The 18,336-nt window shown below is 40.2% G+C and overlaps 2 protein-coding genes across 2 annotated transcripts in view; both read left to right on the top strand.

Moving 5' to 3' along the window:
- Positions 1–5,943, top strand: part of LOC142378985 (zinc finger protein GLIS2-like) — a 32,579-nt gene extending 26,636 nt beyond the window's left edge. Inside the window, exon 7 of the mRNA XM_075464019.1 lies at positions 3,074–5,943. Within this exon, the coding sequence (XP_075320134.1) occupies positions 3,074–3,747 (674 nt within the window). The 3' untranslated portion in view covers positions 3,748–5,943. The remainder of the gene's footprint in view (positions 1–3,073) is intronic.
- A 2,294-nt stretch (positions 5,944–8,237) lies between these two features.
- Positions 8,238–15,810, top strand: LOC142378984 (beta-1,3-galactosyltransferase 1-like). Its single transcript, XM_075464018.1, has 2 exons — positions 8,238–8,827; positions 13,820–15,810. Exons 1-2 carry the CDS (start codon positions 8,790–8,792, stop codon positions 14,925–14,927), a joined length of 1,146 nt encoding a protein of 381 aa, XP_075320133.1. The 5' UTR covers positions 8,238–8,789; the 3' UTR covers positions 14,928–15,810.
- Positions 15,811–18,336: the final 2,526 nt, after the last annotated feature.

Here is an 18,336-nt window from a genome sequence, read left to right as displayed (position 1 = left end):
CTGTACTCCCCGTCATTCTCATGTGTAATGAAGTCAACAGTAGGAGAGTCCTTGGATAACATTTGCAGGTTGTAGTATAGAGACACTGTTTTAAATCATGGTATTACTTTATTAGAGGATTTGAGATGGTATGTACGTGTTCTTTTTGCTGATTTTGAAAGCAATACACATTAAATTAAAATCCACTTTAATCTTTTAGTTATTTTCATAATAATCACTAGTTTTATTTAATTCCATTTGCTACATGGATCCACAGCTGTTTGTCATATTTAACTTACACTCTCAAACATATTTAAATCTCTTTTGTCATTTTTTTGAAAAAAGGCAAACATCTTTTTCTGCCTCTCATTCCTACATCATGCACATTTGTAACTTAAATGGTGTAAAAAAAGTGCAAGCAGAACATTTGTTTGCCTTTTTTTTATCCTCTGGACAAGCAGGATTCTTATAAATGAGTAATCATGACATTTATGACAAACCTTAAGCTTGTGTTTCTTTTCATTGTGCTTAAAAATTCATGGCATCTTTGTTCAATTGAGCTCTGCCCACTGTGACTCATGTGAGTTGTACAAGGATAGTTTTGACAGGAGAAATAAGTTCTTGCCCAACCAGTTACCACTCTGTGAAAGATCAGCAATAGTGCAACAGGATCTGACACGGAGCAAGTGATGGGTCTTTTATGGCACTATTATACACCTAGTCTGTGCAAATATATGACTAATTATTCTTTGCTGTGTCATTTACACAACAGGAAACTTTGTAAAGTTGTGCAGTGTTAACAGTCGGTGACAATTTTTTTTTGTGGTGAGCTGCAATTAATCATTTGGGGATTTCTTTTCTTTCTTCTCTCTGTCCATCTGAATCTCATCAGCTGCCAATTACATGTTCAAGTACAGTAAGAGGCCTCATATTTCTCAGTAACTTGGATTCACTGATCACTCAATACAAGTCCATCTTTTTTCTGCTGGTGATAATTCTTGTGTGCATATCGGCAAGTGCGGTGTGGCTTACACAATCTGATTAAATCGGGAATGGAATTTCATCCTTACAGACGGATTACTTTTTATTCACTCGATAATTAGTTGTTAGCTCAGTGTGAATAAACTTGCGTGACGTCTTGAGGAAATTGCTTTAATTGAGGAGGCACACAACTAAAAGGAGATTTGAGGGTTACTGATTTTATCCATTGTTCTTATTTCTTTCTTTTTTGTTTAAATTGTAAATCATACTTTTTATTTCTATACAAATAAATTTGCCTTGCCTTGCCTTACTATGGGAAAATATGCAAATTGTCACGGGGGTGTGGTGTGGAAGAGGACATGGATGTAGATTTCCAAAAAACAATGTCAACACAAGGTTTTGACATCTTGACAAACAAGATTAAGATCTTGTTTGTCAAGTATAGACATGAAACTTGTCCTCCGCTTTTAACCCATCCAGGTTGGTACCTGTTGACACACACATGCACAGGGTGACACACTCATAGAGACAGATGCTAACCTGGAGCGGTGGGCAGCTGTTTGCAGTACCCAGGGAGCATGGTGCCTTGCTCAAGGGCACCTCAGCCGTGACAAGAAGGTGGACCTGACTCCACCAGTTTTTTGAGTGACGAGAGTGGGAATCGAACCTACCAACCTTCTGGTTATTGGACGACTGACTCTAACCACTGAGCCACGGCCGCCCCTAAAACTAAACTATGAAAAAACAAAACATGACGATGACTATGAAAAACAAAGGACCTGACTGGACTTGACTTGACGGGTAAGATCATAGGTGACGGTGAGGATCTGCCAATGGTACATTGGAAACCTGGAAACTAAATACTGAGGGTGAGTGAATGCAGCTGAGGGGAAAAATACAGGTGTTGTGAGTGAACGTGATGGCCGGGCAACAGAAACTGGAAAACATGGCAAAACTAAATACTGGACCTGAAGTTGAAGACAAACAAAACTAAGACATGAGAAAACTAAAACATGGCAAAACTAAAAACTAAACAGGAACTAAAACATGACAAAAACCCACAGACATGACACACATAATTAAAAGGTTGATTTGTGTGTAGTTACCTTTATGACAATGAATATGATTATTTGTAAAAGGAAATTTATTCATCTTCAGAATTTCCCTTTCGATTTAGATTTCATCAGATTTTCAGTTCACTCCCAGATGGTGCAATTTACCCACCGACTCTGATCAAATTACCCCAATCTCGGGGGCAAACAGAGCCATGGGAAAACAAATTTTTTAGAGGCCATATTTTTTTAAGCCTTTAAGCTGGGAGACAAGGTGGGCATATCACAGCCATCCATCAGCCACGGTCCCTGCCAGTCATGGATGCAATAAAACATCAAAATACATAAAGTCACAATCAAGAGGGGATTTAATTCTATTGCTGTTCTTCCTAAAACCATCAGTTGAACCTGGAACCCTCTCGCTGTGAGGCGATGGTGCTAACCACCACACCACCGTGCGGCCTCGTTGGAACATATCATTTAATAATCAAAATTTTCTGCAACAGCGCCTTTTTATTCTGATTTGTTTTATTATGAGATGAAGGATATGCCCTGGTCCTCTGGTTAATAACACCACTGACTAAAACCTCAGACTCAGGAGGTTTTATTTAATCAGATGCACGCAGGTAATCGCTCCGCAATTGAGCACGCTATAGGGATCTTAAAAAGATGCGCACGCCCCTTCAGTCTCATGCACTTTTATGAGCATTTTGGGGCATTTACTTATGTAAATTAGGGACAGCTGGCGCACCCTTTTAATTTACGAATAAATTGTCATTCATCAATCTAAGAGCAAAGATACAACACTTAACAATTTCACTTGTCAAAGAACACGGTCATGAATCTGAAGTAGAGTTTTCTTAAGAAATTTCTTAAGAACAACTTTCTTAAGAAGATATTGGTGAATGAGACCCAATGTTAGCATCAGCGAAAATCCACCTTCTATGGCTTTGTCCTGTGATTAAGTAAATTATTAAAACAAATTTTCCCTCTGTTTTTATTTCCTTTGTTAATTTGGGTCAGTTTTTTTTTCTGACATCACTTTTTGTCTCTTTCTCTAGGGGAAAAACCCTACATTTGCCCATATGAAGGCTGCAGCAAACGCTACTCCAATTCTAGCGACCGCTTCAAGCACACTCGCACCCACTACGTGGACAAGCCTTACTACTGCAAGATGGTAGGCTGCCTGAAGCGCTACACAGATCCCAGCTCATTACGCAAGCACATAAAGGCTCATGGGCACTTTGTTGCCCAGGAGCAAGGTACCTCCGGCAGGCAGGGGATGGGGTTGGGCTTCCCTGGGCACCGGAGTGCCAGTGAACTACCCTCTGTAGGAGGGACACACGTCATCATCCCCGGGGCTGCTGCAGCTCTCCTCGGGGGTCTTGGGACCTCTTTGCCACTCTCTGCTCTCTGCCATGCCCGAGCCCTAAACCATCACACGGCACCACTCTTCATGGGAGGAGGAGGCAGCATAAGGCCAATTGGCCTTTCAGACTCAACGCTGTTACACTTTGGACTCTCAGCCGCCTCAATGGTGAGGGTAGGAGCTGTGGGAAATCTGGGGCAAATGAGAGGAAAGGAGCCAGAGGACGAGGAGGAAGAGGAGGAGGAAGGAGAGGAGGGAAAAGCTTTGAACCTGTCTGCAGGGGTGGGGCCTAGACAAAGTGATTCATTGTCTTGGGTGGTTCTTCCTTCAAGGCCACTCTTTCTCAAACCAGCTGTTGTCAGTTAAAATGTACTGTTAGCAGTGCATACAACTTGGGAGTGTCTGTGTGTCAGTGTTTGTACTATTTTCATTTGTGATTTGTATAGAGGTTGAGCTTAGGTACCTGGTCTGAAATGTCAAGCCAGTGAGGGAGAGTTAATTGTACCAGTGCAATAGGGGAGTCTAGTCCTTCTGATCAGTGTGCTGGTGACCCATTTGGACACAGTTACATAATTAAGCATGCACATAGTAGACCTCAGAAGAGGTGTAGGTCTGAATCATCAACTTATTGGCACTCGTTACTTTTGTTCTCTTTTGGTTTTGGACGACCAAGATGTCATCAGCCAAATACTAAATTTCAAAACTTCAGATTGGCAGTCCCCAAACCAACAGGTGAAGTCACAGTAGCTACATCGACTGGTACTTTTTTTATACAGTCTGTGTTAAGAGGATGGTAGCATTTAGCTCAAAGCACTGCTACAGCTTAGCAGGACCTGTAGCATGGCATTGTGCTCTAATAGAAAACAAAATCACATCGAAACACTGCTAAATGTGATTTTTGAATGAACTGGCCCGTTAATATGCCTTTTTTTTTTAATCTACACCTTGATTTTCCAAATATTTTTCAGCAGATATTTACCAATAATACGTTTGCCAGACCAGTTCATGACCAGTTTTCATGCTTGACAACCCCCACTGATTGCTGTGTGACACTGATTTTTTTTTTCATCTGATAAGATGGGGTACAGCAATTTTGGGGAGCATTGAGTCCACATACGATTCAATTTGATAACGAATTACACACTGTAGACTTTGTAAAGGTCTACCTTTTGTTATCTACATATTTTTCTTTCTTGCAAAGTAAAGAGTTTGTGCAATTAAGGTGTGAAAATTTGACACCCCCTCCCACCAATTATTCACGTCTAAAGAAAAAGGTATTTTAAATAAAACTGTTTACAAGATATTTATCAGTTTGAAAAGAAAAATGAAAAAGAATTTTGCACATTGTTTTGGATATAGTTTTGCCATGTAAAGGAGATTTCTGTGCACCAACTGATGTACGTGATACAGTAAGCACCCTGCTCAATTTCCAAGCCAACAGCAGACAAAGTAATGAGCCCCCTTGAGGAAAACCAAAGGCTGTCGTACATGTTAGATTATGACGTAGTAAGCTCTCTCATTTACTAATAGAAGAGTGATCTTAGTGTGGCTCTCAGAAGCTCTGTTGTTTATTTTAGCTAAGAAGGAGACCTTGACTCAGAAATGAATCACTATATTTACAACTTTACAATGTGTGATGACAGATAAGAATCCACACAGCTGTGTGGCTGACCATGTGATTTTCAAGTCGCAAGAAGAATAATAAAGTAGGGTTAAGGTTCACTCTTTTGTTTGCAGTTTGTATTCACTTTATCTTAGCTCTATTAATCATCCATAGACAACGATCTACACCGGATCAGCCAGAACAGACTGCAAGCAGGAACAAGGTAGACAAAGGTGTGTATTAGTACACATTTGCTTCAGATTAATGTTACGATGCAAATACGGTACAAAAGAAGGAGCCAAATTATAGTTAACCTTCTGGGGTCTGTCAAAGTGAGAAAAAACAGATTTCTTATTTTGTTGACTACAAGTCTGATGAAACTATTTGCATAGTTTAATGTTACTGTATGTAAGAAATTTTGATAATGCTTTTGGACTTACAATAGCACGCCTAATCAAATTGCTCAGGTTGTGCTGGTAAAATAATAGTTATTTTCCTTTAAGTTACAGTACTGAATGTGTAGATTTATTATTATCATTATTATTATTATTTCTGGCATATATAGCAAGCAATTTATGGCACCTCCAGAGGGTTAAAAAGCAGGCTTTGGGTTATTTTTGAAGGGGAAATGTTTGACAATGGCCACATGTGACCAGTATCTGTGTTGGTTTAACTTGTATTCTTGTTTGCACTTTGGCTTATCCTAACCAGTATTTCAGAGATGTTGAAGTGCCTTGAATTTCAACTGAAATATATCACACAGTATATGAAAAATATGTATGCAAGTGTAAAGTGTCTAAGTGTACTTTTTGTAACATTTTAAAATCTGTTAACGACTTGACAACGGATGTTATTTGTACATCAAGGCCACAGACCCACTTCATGGACATCAGTATTGTTGGTATGACTTTGACGCTTTGTCAATAAACACGAGAGGAAAATCAACCTCTTCTACCGGCCATTGTCTTTGACATCTGAATGTGTGTGTGTGCTAGTGTGTGGATAAAGTTGATATTTTCAGCTCTTATGGCAGATTTTTTTATTTTGTTTATTATTTATTGCAATAAGTGAGCACCATTTTTATAGGATTGCCTGTAATATAAGCAATTTTGTTTCTTTGTGAAAGACTTTCTTAACTTTAGGTTTGAATTTCGTCCAAGCTAAATCACATAGCTCACTATCTCATTTCAAATGGATTGTGCTTCGCCTCATCAGTCATAGTTCAAATGATGGTAAATACTGGTTTGGTAGGTTTGCTTTGCACAGTAGAAGGAAACTGATCATGTTTTCAGTGCTGCCTGTGCAGACCGTTCAAGCAGTCAGGAACAACAAGATGTAATAGAAATTTTGAGTAGTGTCAGAGTGTAAAGCTGAATAAAGCCATATGCACTGGAAACAAAACACTTAGTATTACTTCAAGTGTGTGATGAAAATGATACTCGTGCTATTTAGAATGCGTTTGTTTGCCTCCGAGCAGTTTAAACTTTGAACGATCCGATCTGCCGGTTTTCATGGTATGTGGTTTCTGCACAAACACACTTCTCCCTTCAGCAACAACGATAGAAAACAAATATTTCTGCTTTTTTGTATGACAATGCTCAACGTCTGCATGGCAGTAAAAGTCTGCAGCAACTGTGGTTCATTTGAAACTGAAAGTGTCAATAACAAAGCTGACTTTTCTTATGAAGCTGAAGAACATTTTGAACTTTGTGTTCATTAGCCGCTTTCGGACTGTAGGAACCTTTGGCAGTTCTAATAACCTTTTAATCCGCGGGGCCGTTTTCTCCCGTGTTCGGACATACAGGAACTCGGGGCCATCTCCCTTAGTTCCTATAACTATTTAGCTCCTTCTCAGAGGTCGGGTCTTTTCATAGTTCTTATAGAACGAATCTAACGGAGGTGTGTGGTGTTTGGTAGCTACGCCCCATGTCATGCTATCACGGCTGAAATGTTTACTCATACCACACAGACAGAACCGTTGGGTGTTTAATAAGTTAAACTTACACTGGTCTCATTTGTCTGCAGCGCTCTGCTCTCCTTTCTTCCTTCATGAAATGAAAAAGTATCTCCTGACTCTCTCTGTGAGCTCTTCCAGCCTCGATATTAGACGCCTGATGTGATTGTCCATGATTAATATCACCATCATGCAGACCATAAACACGGTGGCCTCCCCACTCTCCATATTAGCTTCTTTGTGGTGTTTTTTCTACTCTCCTTACTTTTACCGTTTTGTTTTGTGTTTGAATGTAGCGCTAAACGGCTAACGGCTAACACGTCACTGAAGCAGACGTCTGCGCGCGCGCATCAGTCCCTATCAGGTCCCGACTCATGTGCGAATGCAGACTGAAACAGTTCCGCTGGGGAAGGATAGTTATCAGAACGAAATTCGAGGAGGGTAGTTCTGATAACTACTTTCTTAGAACGGTCTGTCCGAAAGCGGCTATTGAAGGCAGTGGCCCTTGCCAAGGATGTGGCCTCTGGTGTCCGACATGATAGATGTTGTCGGTTTTTGAACAGCTCAAGCCAATCCACTCCTGGAAAAATGTTATCTCAACAATAACATTTTTCTACTAACATATCAATTGAATTTGATTGAATTTTCTTAGCGAGCTGGCTGGTTGGCAGTAATTCTGGGAAAGAACCTTGCTTATTTAGATAGATCTCTATGTTGAATATCTCCAGCTACCTCCTCGTTCTTCTCCTGACCAGCTGTCTGGCACAGGGAAGTTGTTTTGCTTTGCAAATTTGTAGGCAAATTCTCTGCATTTGAGGGTAATAAGTCCATGAAACTGGTTCGGAAGATTCTTGATATGTTTGGCAAGTTCAGACGCCATGCCATCTGAGAGAATCTTTCTGGCCTCTTCTGTGACATTTGTCTATATTGGCATCTTTTGCTGCTGCTCCCTTTTGGTCTAAACACTTGTTAAACTTGCTAAACACTAAACTTGTGAAACTTATGAAAGTCTAAATTCACTTTCATGAGTGAAAAATGTTTTTTATATATAAATAAATGTCGAACCACTTTATCCATCTGGTTCTGAACTTCACAGACTCCATGAAATGATGCCTTCCTCCTAAATATGAGGTCACATGATCAATTTTTTTTACCGTGTCCTAGCAACGAGAGGTGTCTCAACTTCCCCTTTGGCTCAATTTGCCCCAGTCTCCCCACACGGTGTAACTCTCTCTTCCTTACATGCCTCTAAGGGAGGCAACGAGTAAGAGTTTAGAAAAGAAAAAAGGAGTGTGAGATGCAAAGAGATTGGTGCGGCTTCTGTTTATTCTCAGGGGCGAATGAAGACTGAATGAAAGTGCTGCACGGGAAGCGCAGGAAAACACAGATCCATGAGGACAGAAATCGAGATAGTTCCAGGCTTACTTCAAATATACTTCAAGTACACTGACGCAATATATTTTTCAGGATTTAAGAACAATTTAGCCGATACATTCCGTTTAATTGTGTAGTTAAAGCAGAGTTGGTTTTTTTATACTCTCTGCTCCGCAAGTGTAACACCAAGTATGCACGAGGTTCACGTGATAACGAATGCAAAAGAAGGTGCGAGGCCATTATACTCCAACAGTCCCCTCCTCCTACCGGTGTCAGACCTCTTCCCTCCACACATTCTCGGACGAAACCACCTCATCTTCCAAATTAAGAGATCCGATTCGTAGGAATTGTCTCATGTTGGTAATGAGTGAACTAAGACATGACACGACTGGTTTCCCTGGCAGTAACGGGACAATGAGGAGGAATTAAAAAAAAAAAAAAAAAAAGAAAAACAAGGCAGGACGGGTCTCAGCAGCCATGGGTGAAACGGTCTCAGGTGGAAATGCTACGAAAAGGTAAGGATTTGGAATAACTCAATTTACAATCCAACTGATCTTTAAAATTTTACAAAACAGCTGCTTGATGTGTGGATGAAGTTCGGCGTCACGCCCACGGCGCCGTCTGTTGTGCGACTTCAATTAAACTGAAACTCCTTATTTATTTATTTATTTATTTATTTATCGCTTAGGCTACTTGTTGCCGATAGTCTGTAAAAGTCACAGAAAGCAGAATTGTAAAATTCAACTCGACGGAGTTCAGTGGGCTTGGTTTGTGGTGACAGTTCGAGGAAGCAGACGCGAGAGCGGCTCGTGTACCATTTCCGCGTGAAACAGCAACATTATTTTAGTTATTTCAAAGATACGCCGCAATTTTGCGCAAAAAACAAAAAAACAACGTGTCCGTTTAACTCCCAGGTAACCCAGCGCAAAAACGCGCATAGTTGACATTTGCCACTTAACTCTATTCGATCAATTATTAGATAGATCACTTTGATGTGATTTGTTTGAGTTTAAAAAAAAAAACAATTTTTAACAAGATGTGATTAAAAAAAATCTATACTTGGGTGGAAATAATGTAATTAATTCAAGTTGAACAAGAATAAATAAAAACAACCAATAATATATATATATATTTATATTAGATCGATTTTTATCCCAGCTGAACACATTATGAGGGTTAGAGTTGTATCCGTTGGAAATGAAGTGTTTCGTAAATGTAATGGCCGGTGCGTCCTGCTGTCCCCTCCCTTGACGTCTGCTTATCTGGCATTACTGCAGGATGTGTCCCGCGGGTGGTGGTGGTGGTGGTGGTGCAGGGGTGGGGTGGATTTGGATGATAGTGGTTGCGCTCAGTAACGTCACATTTTTGGCGACAAAGCCCTGGTGGAGGGGATCGTGCTCACTCAGTAGCCTACATGAAAAATGCTGCAAGTGGGGGAAAAAAAGGAGTACGCACTCAACAGGCCCAGGTATGAGCAGAAAAGAGTGAGTGAACTCGGAGAGCTACTGAGAGCTATTTGTTCACAGTCATTCTGAGACTATTTTTTTGTTGTTGTCAAACTTTAGTGCATCAAACTGGCACGGGTTTCAATTTCAATTAGGCTATATCAAAACAATAAATAAATATATATCAACGGAGGAAGTCAGATGTTGACATTTGACATTGAATCAAACGGTTTAACCTGCTCTTTTGGTCTCAGTGAGCATGCAGAATGAAAATGTGTATTTGGCAGCCTATCCTCTACAACTGCTAAAATCTAAAGTGAAATAAAGTCGAATTTTGTGGAACACGCGTCAGCGCGCAGATGTTAGGTGTTTGGCAGTGGTGCGGATTTTGATCAAACAATTATTTTCGTGAGTAAAAACTACGGCCGTCTGAGACGTTGGCACATCTGCATGAGCGTTGTGACTGTGGCATGATTCTGACAAGAGGATGTAGACGCGAAGAGGGGGACAGGTGCGAAAACCGACACAGAGAAAGCACACAACGAAAACCGACACAGAGAAGTCACACTGTGCACGAATCATAGAGGGGAAAAAAATGAATTAGGTGTATGCACATGTGCTCTTTAACAGTAAATCGTTTTTTATTTTATTTATAGAGCACAATTCATACACAAGGCAATTCAAAGTGCTTCACAGCTACATAAAATCACAAGAAGGCAATAAAATCATTAAAAATGAAAATAAATATAAAACAAATAAAAATAAATAATCATTAATTAATTAATTTAAAAGTGAAGAGTGCAGATAAAATACTTTCAGGTGTCATATGCACAGCTAAACAGAAGTGTTTTCAGCCTGGATTTAAACATTGTCAGAGTTGAGGCCTGTCTCACATCTTCTGGAAGGCTGTTCCAGATGTTAGGAGCACAAAACTGAAACGCAGCCTCAGCTTGTTTAGTCCTGACTCCAGCAGGAGACCCCTCCCTGAGGTTCTCAGAGCCCGAGTTGGTTCATATGGCTCTAACATGTCAGAGATGTACTTTGGCGCTTGACCATGAAGAGACTTGTAGACAAGCAGAGCTGTTTTAAAGTCTATTCTCTGAGCGACAGGCAGCCAGTGCAGAGACCTGAGTGCTGGACTAATATGGCCCTATTTCCTGGTTCTAGTCAGGACTCGAGCAGCAGCGTTCTGGATGTACTGCAGCTGTCTTACAGCCCGCTTAGAGAGCAGGCCGTTAGACCAGTCTAACCTGCTGGAGACAAACGCATGGATCAGTCTCTGTTTTCCCTGAAAACTAGTGGCACTGTCATGAACACATCAAGTTTTTTTGTTTTTTTTTTTGTTTGGGCAGCTAGAATTAAGGAATGCAGTTACACCAGAGAACTTTGTACCCACCTGAAGTTGGATTGCCCATCTCTGCGTGGTGTTGCGCGGCTGAGAATGTGGCCGCTGAAAGGGATCTCAGGGTGCATTCAGTAGCGCCTCGTAAACTTAGGCTGCTTTACAGAGATTCCGTTGTTCCTCTGGAGGAGCCAAAGTGGCAAGAACTGAATTGAACTAAAAAGTATTACTAAACTGGGATGAAGCAACAAATAAGAAATCTAACTCTAGACTCTCCGTATGGAAACCCCAGACTTGAATGATTCTTGATTAAATTACATTAAGTTCTGGAAGTTCAGCACCAAAGACGACAGCGGATCGAGAGTTCAGAGGGCAGTGGATTTCAGAAATATACAGATAACATGTACATTTATTGATTAAACCCTCTGTCGGTCATGGCAGAGTCTCTGTGAAGCTGCAAACAGGCTGTGCCAAATCTGGATTTCCCCTAGCAAAATATTCTATTGTGGGTTTTACTACGTCTCATTTGAACTGACTTGGTTTTAACGTTAGTGATTAATTGATCCCATTGATCCCACAATCCCATTGATTGGAAATGGTGCAGTTAAATATATTGAAAAGAATCGGAGTTTGGGACACGATGAACACAAATATGATTAAGTCAGCTGAAAACTTGGCAACTTTCTTTTCAAATAAAAAAAATATATACAAAAAAATATATATATATGGATATAATGACTTCAGAACCTAATTACAGAAATTAATGAAAAAAAGCCCCCAAAAAGTAAGAATGGAAACTCAACCTGCGTGGCCATTTGAGAGGATTTCTGAGTTTTCTCTGAGTGGGTGCCGTGAGCGACGCGTCAACTGTAAAACAAGCTTTATACTGCGACAGGCGTTGATGGGACACTCCCTCCAGGAGTACGACAAAGGTTGGCCTGTTATCAGGTAAGTGTCTGATAAAGGGAGGTGCAGACCTGTTTGGGTTGTTTCTTCTCCTTTCTAATCCAACAAGATCTCACAAAGGAAAACTAAACAATACCTGTTCAGCCTGACCGATAACATCGCATACCTTATGGAATTCACAAGAGCAGAAACCCTGCTGCGTCCTGTGAGCCGAGTTCCAGCCTCGTTTTGTCGTTGACGAAGGTAGTCTGGCTAGTTGGCTGGGGTTGTAAAAATAAAGCGTTTTGCTTCTCAAAACAATATGCGTTGGAGAAACGGGGGGAAAATGTTCATAAATGATATTGCTAGTATGGGATGTCATACAGCTTCATGTCAAAAGAGGCGAACTATCCCTTTAAAGTGTCTTGTTATCAAGAAAGGGGACATACAAATGGCAGGACTCATCCCTTAAATGTGCAGAAGTAATCAATAGCTGCCGCATATCTAACATGTATGAATCTGCTGTGTTTTGGTGCCTAAGAATTGACCTTCTCCTTCGACAAAGAATGTTTCATAATTAAAATCAGCTCTTTAAATGGTTAGAAACAGATTTCTTAGTAATGGACTTGGTAAGACGGCTGATGTTTAAACCATATGTGTCAGCCACGTTCTGGTTCCACTTGAAGATGTTCACATAGGGTGTGCCAAACTGCACACACAGAACTCTTAAAAGACAGACTTAAAGTTTGATGGGCAGGGGCGAAATAATCTGTAATTAGTACCATGAGCACACAGTAAGGTATTTTTAGTGTGGGGCGGAACCATAACAGAAGTTAAGCTGATGGAACAAAACATGCATCTGTTTTTTTTTTTCAAAACAGTTTTTAATGCCACAAACAGTTAGTGTTGCTAACTGTAGTGTTCTGTCTAGTATTTTAGTTTTTATTATATAATATACTTTTACCATCACAAAGCACAAACAGGTTTGACTGATCCTCGTAATGCTTTGAGGGGACTCGTATCAAGTAAATATTGGCCAATTTAGTAACATTTTACTATAATTACAAATCAGTGACATAATAAAGAAAACATCTCATCCAGGGCCATGGACAATGGCCCATGCTGAAAGTTAGCATGTGCACAGGGGCGATGGTTACGCAACCACCCAGCCCTCTGCTCTGTCCCTCCTGTGAAGCAACTTTCATGTCAAGGCCACCAGCGCCTGAAATATCCTTAAAAGATAGCACCAGCACAGCCCACGGTTGTCTTTTGACACAGAACCAAATACTAAACACTCTTTTTTTTTGTGTAAAAAGGCCTTCACAAAGACTCGTCACAGCTATCGTGATGTGCTGTTTATATCTTGCTGGAAATAAGGCAATTAAAGTAAAAGAAAAAAGAGTAGTAAAGATAAAACTGAAACTGACATTTCAGATAATGCATCATTTCAGTAATTTTGAATAGACTGGAAGGCAGCCTGATAGTTTGTTCCTTTTGAACTCCGAAGTCAGAATTTCCAAGTTCTCAGTGAGGAAAAAAATATCCTCAATATTGATTCATTTCATTAAGGTATTTTTCAGCCCTACACCTTACTTGCAAAAAATGTTCTGCCTGGTAGTTAAACACTCAAGCCCTTTCTTTTTAAAATGTTGGTCCCCTTTTTAACCTGACTTGGAATAATCCTGGATAGGCCACTGTCCTTGAGTTAGGTAATAAAGGGGTCCACTTGTTTATTTATCAAAAGTCCATATTATTTAAAGTCTTCCTTATTTTAAACATGTTAGTATATGTCAAATAGTGATATACTCGCACATTTTTTTTCCTTCTCTTTGTAGACAACTTGTAGAGGTCCCACGGTGCCAAAAGAAGCCGGCGTTCCACTTCTGGTTCAAGATCCTGCTTCTGATTTGTCTGATTTTCCTGGTGTTGGGTTTAGCCATGTCCGACAACGCTTTGTCATGGTGGCATCGATTTCAACTGCAGGGGGACTACAGGTGGTTTTTGAACTCTAACCATAGCGTTCATATTCCTTTTTATGGAGTCCATCCAAAACACAAAGTTGTCCAAAATGAAATTCATAAAACCACTGAACCTCCTCCTGTGCGAGCCAAAGGTATCCAGTACCACCAAGCCTATCCCCGCAACTACCAGTTCATAATGGGTAACACAGAGGTTTGCAAAAAAGAGACCCCTTTCCTGGTGTTGATGGTTCCAGTGGCTCCAAATAACGTTGCGGCCCGAGATGCAGTCCGGCAGACGTGGGCCAAAAACAGCACTGTTCAGGGGGAGCTGGTACTTACTCTGTTCATGCTGGGTCTCTCTGGAGGAGATGATGCTGAGAAGCTCAAACAAGAGAATTCCCTGCACCACGACCTGATCCAGAGCGACTTCTTGGACACATATCTCAATCTGACCATTAAAACTATGGTGATCATGGACTGGCTGGCCACATACTGCCCCACAGCACCCTACGCTATGAAGATAGACTCTGACATGTTCCTGAACATTGACAATCTGGTGATCATGCTCCAAAAACCAGGGATCCCCAAACTGAACTACTTGACAGGAATGCTTATGTGGAACAGACCAGTCATCCGTTCAAAGGAATCAAAGTGGTATGTTCCGGAGGAGATGTACCCCGATCCTCAGTATCCGACATACACTCTGGGCATGGGATATGTCTTTTCCAACGATCTTCCAGAAAGATTTGTGGAGGTCTCAAAATCTATCAAACCCTTTAACATAGAGGATGCTTATATTGGAATGTGCATGAAAAAGCTGGGACTCTCGCCCACTTCACCACCAGATCCTTCCCAGTTCAAGGCCTATAACACAAACTATAACCGCTGTGAGTACTCCAAGATCATCACATACATTCTTGGCTCCGCAGAAGAGTTGGTGAATTATTGGACAGACTTAAAGAAGCCTGGAAAAGCCTGTTAAGACACCATCTTGTGTAGATGCACTGAAAATCACTCGGGTGGCAGGGGTTTAACTTATTTTTAGATTTTACTGTATGGGAACTTTTTATTTACTGGGATTCCTCAATTTATTTATTTTATATTAGTATTCTAATAGAATACTAAGGCTAAAATCTGGTCTGATAGAATAACTATCAAACCAGGAAAAGGCTTCATCATTCATCTTGTTGGGGATACATTGGGGTGCAAGGTTGTTTTTTTCTTTTTATTTTGAAGATGACCTATATTACATTAAACACATAATGCACTATTTTGAATACTTTTGTGCTTTTTTGCTCATAAACTAAAAATTTTTTTTTGAATTTCCCCCATTGGGGGATGAATAAAATATTTTTCTATTCTATTAAGAGAAGGGGTCTTAGGTGTTTTACACACTTATTATGGACATGAATTGCTTTCGGAAGTTTCTTTGATGTTCTTTTTCTTGAGCTGAAATGTGTACAATGTATATTTTCAGTAGAAAACAGAACAAAGAATTTAGTGCTCACGTTTCAATCTATTGTGGGTTGTCTGAGATCAATACAAAGTCAAATTAAAGGGGTAAGCAAGGCAAGGCAAGGCAAGGCAATTTTATTTCATTTCATTTCATTTAATTTCTAGAGCACAATTCGTACACAAGGTAATTCAAAGTGTAGTATAGCTCACCTAACACTGCAGTGACAATCTTGATCCATCTTTAAGCAGTATTTTTTTTTCTCAAATTCAGGATGATTGTTTGACCACCCCTCCTGAAAGAATATATAGTTAATTTAAATTATTAGGTTTCCAGGCGGGTTCCAAAGGGTTGTGGTCAGAACATTTTGATTTTTTTTTTGGCAATAAAGCATGCTTTGTGTATCCATCTATTCCTTTACACGCTTAATCCAATTCGGGGTCGCAGGGTGCCTATCCCAGCGGCCCCTGGGCGAAAAGCGGAGTACACCCTCACACAAAGACAAGTGAGACAATCATTACTGCTAACACTCACTCTTTGGTTTCATTTTAAATCACCAGTTACTCTAACCTGCGTGTTTTTGGATGGTGGGAGGAAGCTGGAGTACCCACACACTGAGTTTAGTTATACTATGCACAGAAAGACCCCGGCTGAGATATGAACCAGGAACACGCTTGCTGTTTGGCGGTCACTGCTAACCACCTTACCACAGTGCAACCCACGTTTTGTGTGCGCTACATATATTTTTTGTCTGAAACACTGTGTGTGCGCGCATGTGTTTAGGTTTGGACATACAAATGCTTGTATGTGTATACATGTGTATATAAATGTACACGGATTTCATGTTTATTATCTGTGCGTAAATGTTGAATTTCGTCGTGTTTTGTCTTTCTATGTAAAGCATATTGAGTTTAGTTGGAATAAAATGTGATAAATAGATATGCTTGCCTTTGCCAACTTTAGCCAACTCACAGCAAGAGGTGAAGAGGTGACTTATATTGTTGCAAAGTTATTCACAAGGAATGCCCAGTTCCCAGAGCATTTTCAGATCTTAATTATGTATCTGTTCATAATTACGATGCGATCCTCATGTACACACATAGAGTAAATAAGTTTTGAGCCACTGAATTAATTCATCCTTTCCATACTGCCTGTGAAGTGAACCCTATTACACTGAAAATTTGTTCTAATTTGGTTTTTGTGTTGCTCTTCCTGCCCTGTTGCTCGGAAAGGAAATGAGTGGGAAAAACAAGATAGGTTGTTTTCTCAGCACTATGTAAACCGTATGTATTTATACTTGTGTATATACGTGTTCCACTGAAATGGCCCTTGATTAAAAAAAAAACTAAAAACAAAACTTGGGAAGTACTATCTGAAGCTCTCTCCTGCCATTATCCTGTTATATACTCTTTGTGACATCACTGTTAACTGAGGGGAGGCTAAATAACAGATGGATTAAAAGGTCTGGTAAGCACTAAAAGGTTCATGATCTTTATGGAGCTATTGTCTGACATGATAAAGTCGTAGGACTTTCGCTCACTTGACTTTGGTTGCATGAACTTGCATTATTTCTGCATTACAAAAGCTGGTTTACTTATGCCTTTGCAAAGCAGGAAGGAAAAAGTCAGGGAATTGTTCGGTATTTGACACTCCCTTTTCCGTTTATCTTGAGCCCTTTTCGTTTCTCTTATAAACAGAATCCGATGGCCAATGTGGTTATGCTCAGATGTTGATCACTTCCTGTACTTTTCCCTTTGGATTTGAGCTGGTTTGGACAGTAATTAAAGGGATTTCTGCAGGAAACCTTTTGTCCATAGATAACTGCCTCAGGAAGGCAACCCATGGTACAAAGCATGGAGATGTGATGAGGCTTACTTCTGGATAGTATAGTGGTAAGATTGCGGCCCTTCATGTGGGTGATCAGAGTTCAAATCCTGACCTCCCCCCTGCATGAAAGGAACTACTTCCAGTAGGGGTCCTTAGGGAAGACCCCCTTACGCTACCTGCCTACCTGGGATATGAGTGTAAGTTGCTTTGGATAAAAGCGTCTGCCAAATGCATAAACTTCAACCTTCACCTGGAACGTGTGCATTGCTAAAATCAGCCTGGCTACAGCATTTTGTAGCATTTAGGTACTTTCAAGTGAAAATGAGAAGTGAAAATCAGCTTTTAAGGCAAAATCTCAATATGCCAACTCCTTCAAAGTCTTGAAGGTTAATTTCAACTACTAGGAAAAAAATCTTTAAGAGAAAAAAGACACAATTGTGCCTCTTGGACATGAAACAATCTCCAGTGTCATAAAGAGTATGATAGGGGAGAGAGTATTTGTTTTTCTTCAGGGATAATCTTTATGTCAGGAGTTGGTGCAACATTTTTTTTATGTATCCCTTGGCTTTTAAAAAAAAAATTTATGTTACATTTTTAACCAGTATGGCAGCATTGGTCCGGTTGCTCTTTAAAACGAGATTATATTTACCTGGCTAAATGAAAGTAATGGGATGTCCTCTAGCAGGACAACAGCATAACAGTTGTGTGATGATTGACCTGGACCCAAAGGTTAAAAAAAACAAAAAAAAATGGGTTAAAGCTTCACAGAAAGGAGCGTGACAGAGGGAGTAACCTGTAACAAAGCTGGGAACCTGCTACCATAAATCTGTCTGACCAGATTTCCAGTCTGAAGGAGTGTGGCAGATGACAAGTGAAGCCCTGTAAACAAATACACAAGGTGATGAACAAATATAGCAACAGGTGTGTTGGTGGGACAATGAAACAAATGCCTGAAGTAAAGTCAAAGACATCAGGAGAAGGCTTTTTCCACATCAGCTGTTTTCTTATTCTCATTGAACAGGACTGAGATTATGATCTGTATGGCATTTTCTTTAGAGACTTGAACAGCCTCACTGCTCTGTCCAGTTGGTCCACTTATCTTCATCTTAAT

Source organism: Odontesthes bonariensis, chromosome 4 (genome assembly GCF_027942865.1).
Source record: "Odontesthes bonariensis isolate fOdoBon6 chromosome 4, fOdoBon6.hap1, whole genome shotgun sequence".
Lineage (NCBI taxonomy): Eukaryota > Metazoa > Chordata > Actinopteri > Atheriniformes > Atherinopsidae > Odontesthes > Odontesthes bonariensis.
Note: the sequence above shows the minus strand (reverse complement) of the source record. Positions and strands in the feature narration are given on the sequence as shown.

Coding starts and splice junctions, on each gene's coding strand:
- LOC142378984 (XM_075464018.1), top strand. CDS start 8,790: ATGGGTGAAACGGTCTCAGGTGGAAATGCTACGAAAAG. Junction 8,828..13,819: donor GGTGGAAATGCTACGAAAAG/GTAAGGATTTGG, acceptor TTCTCTTTGTAG/ACAACTTGTAGAGGTCCCAC.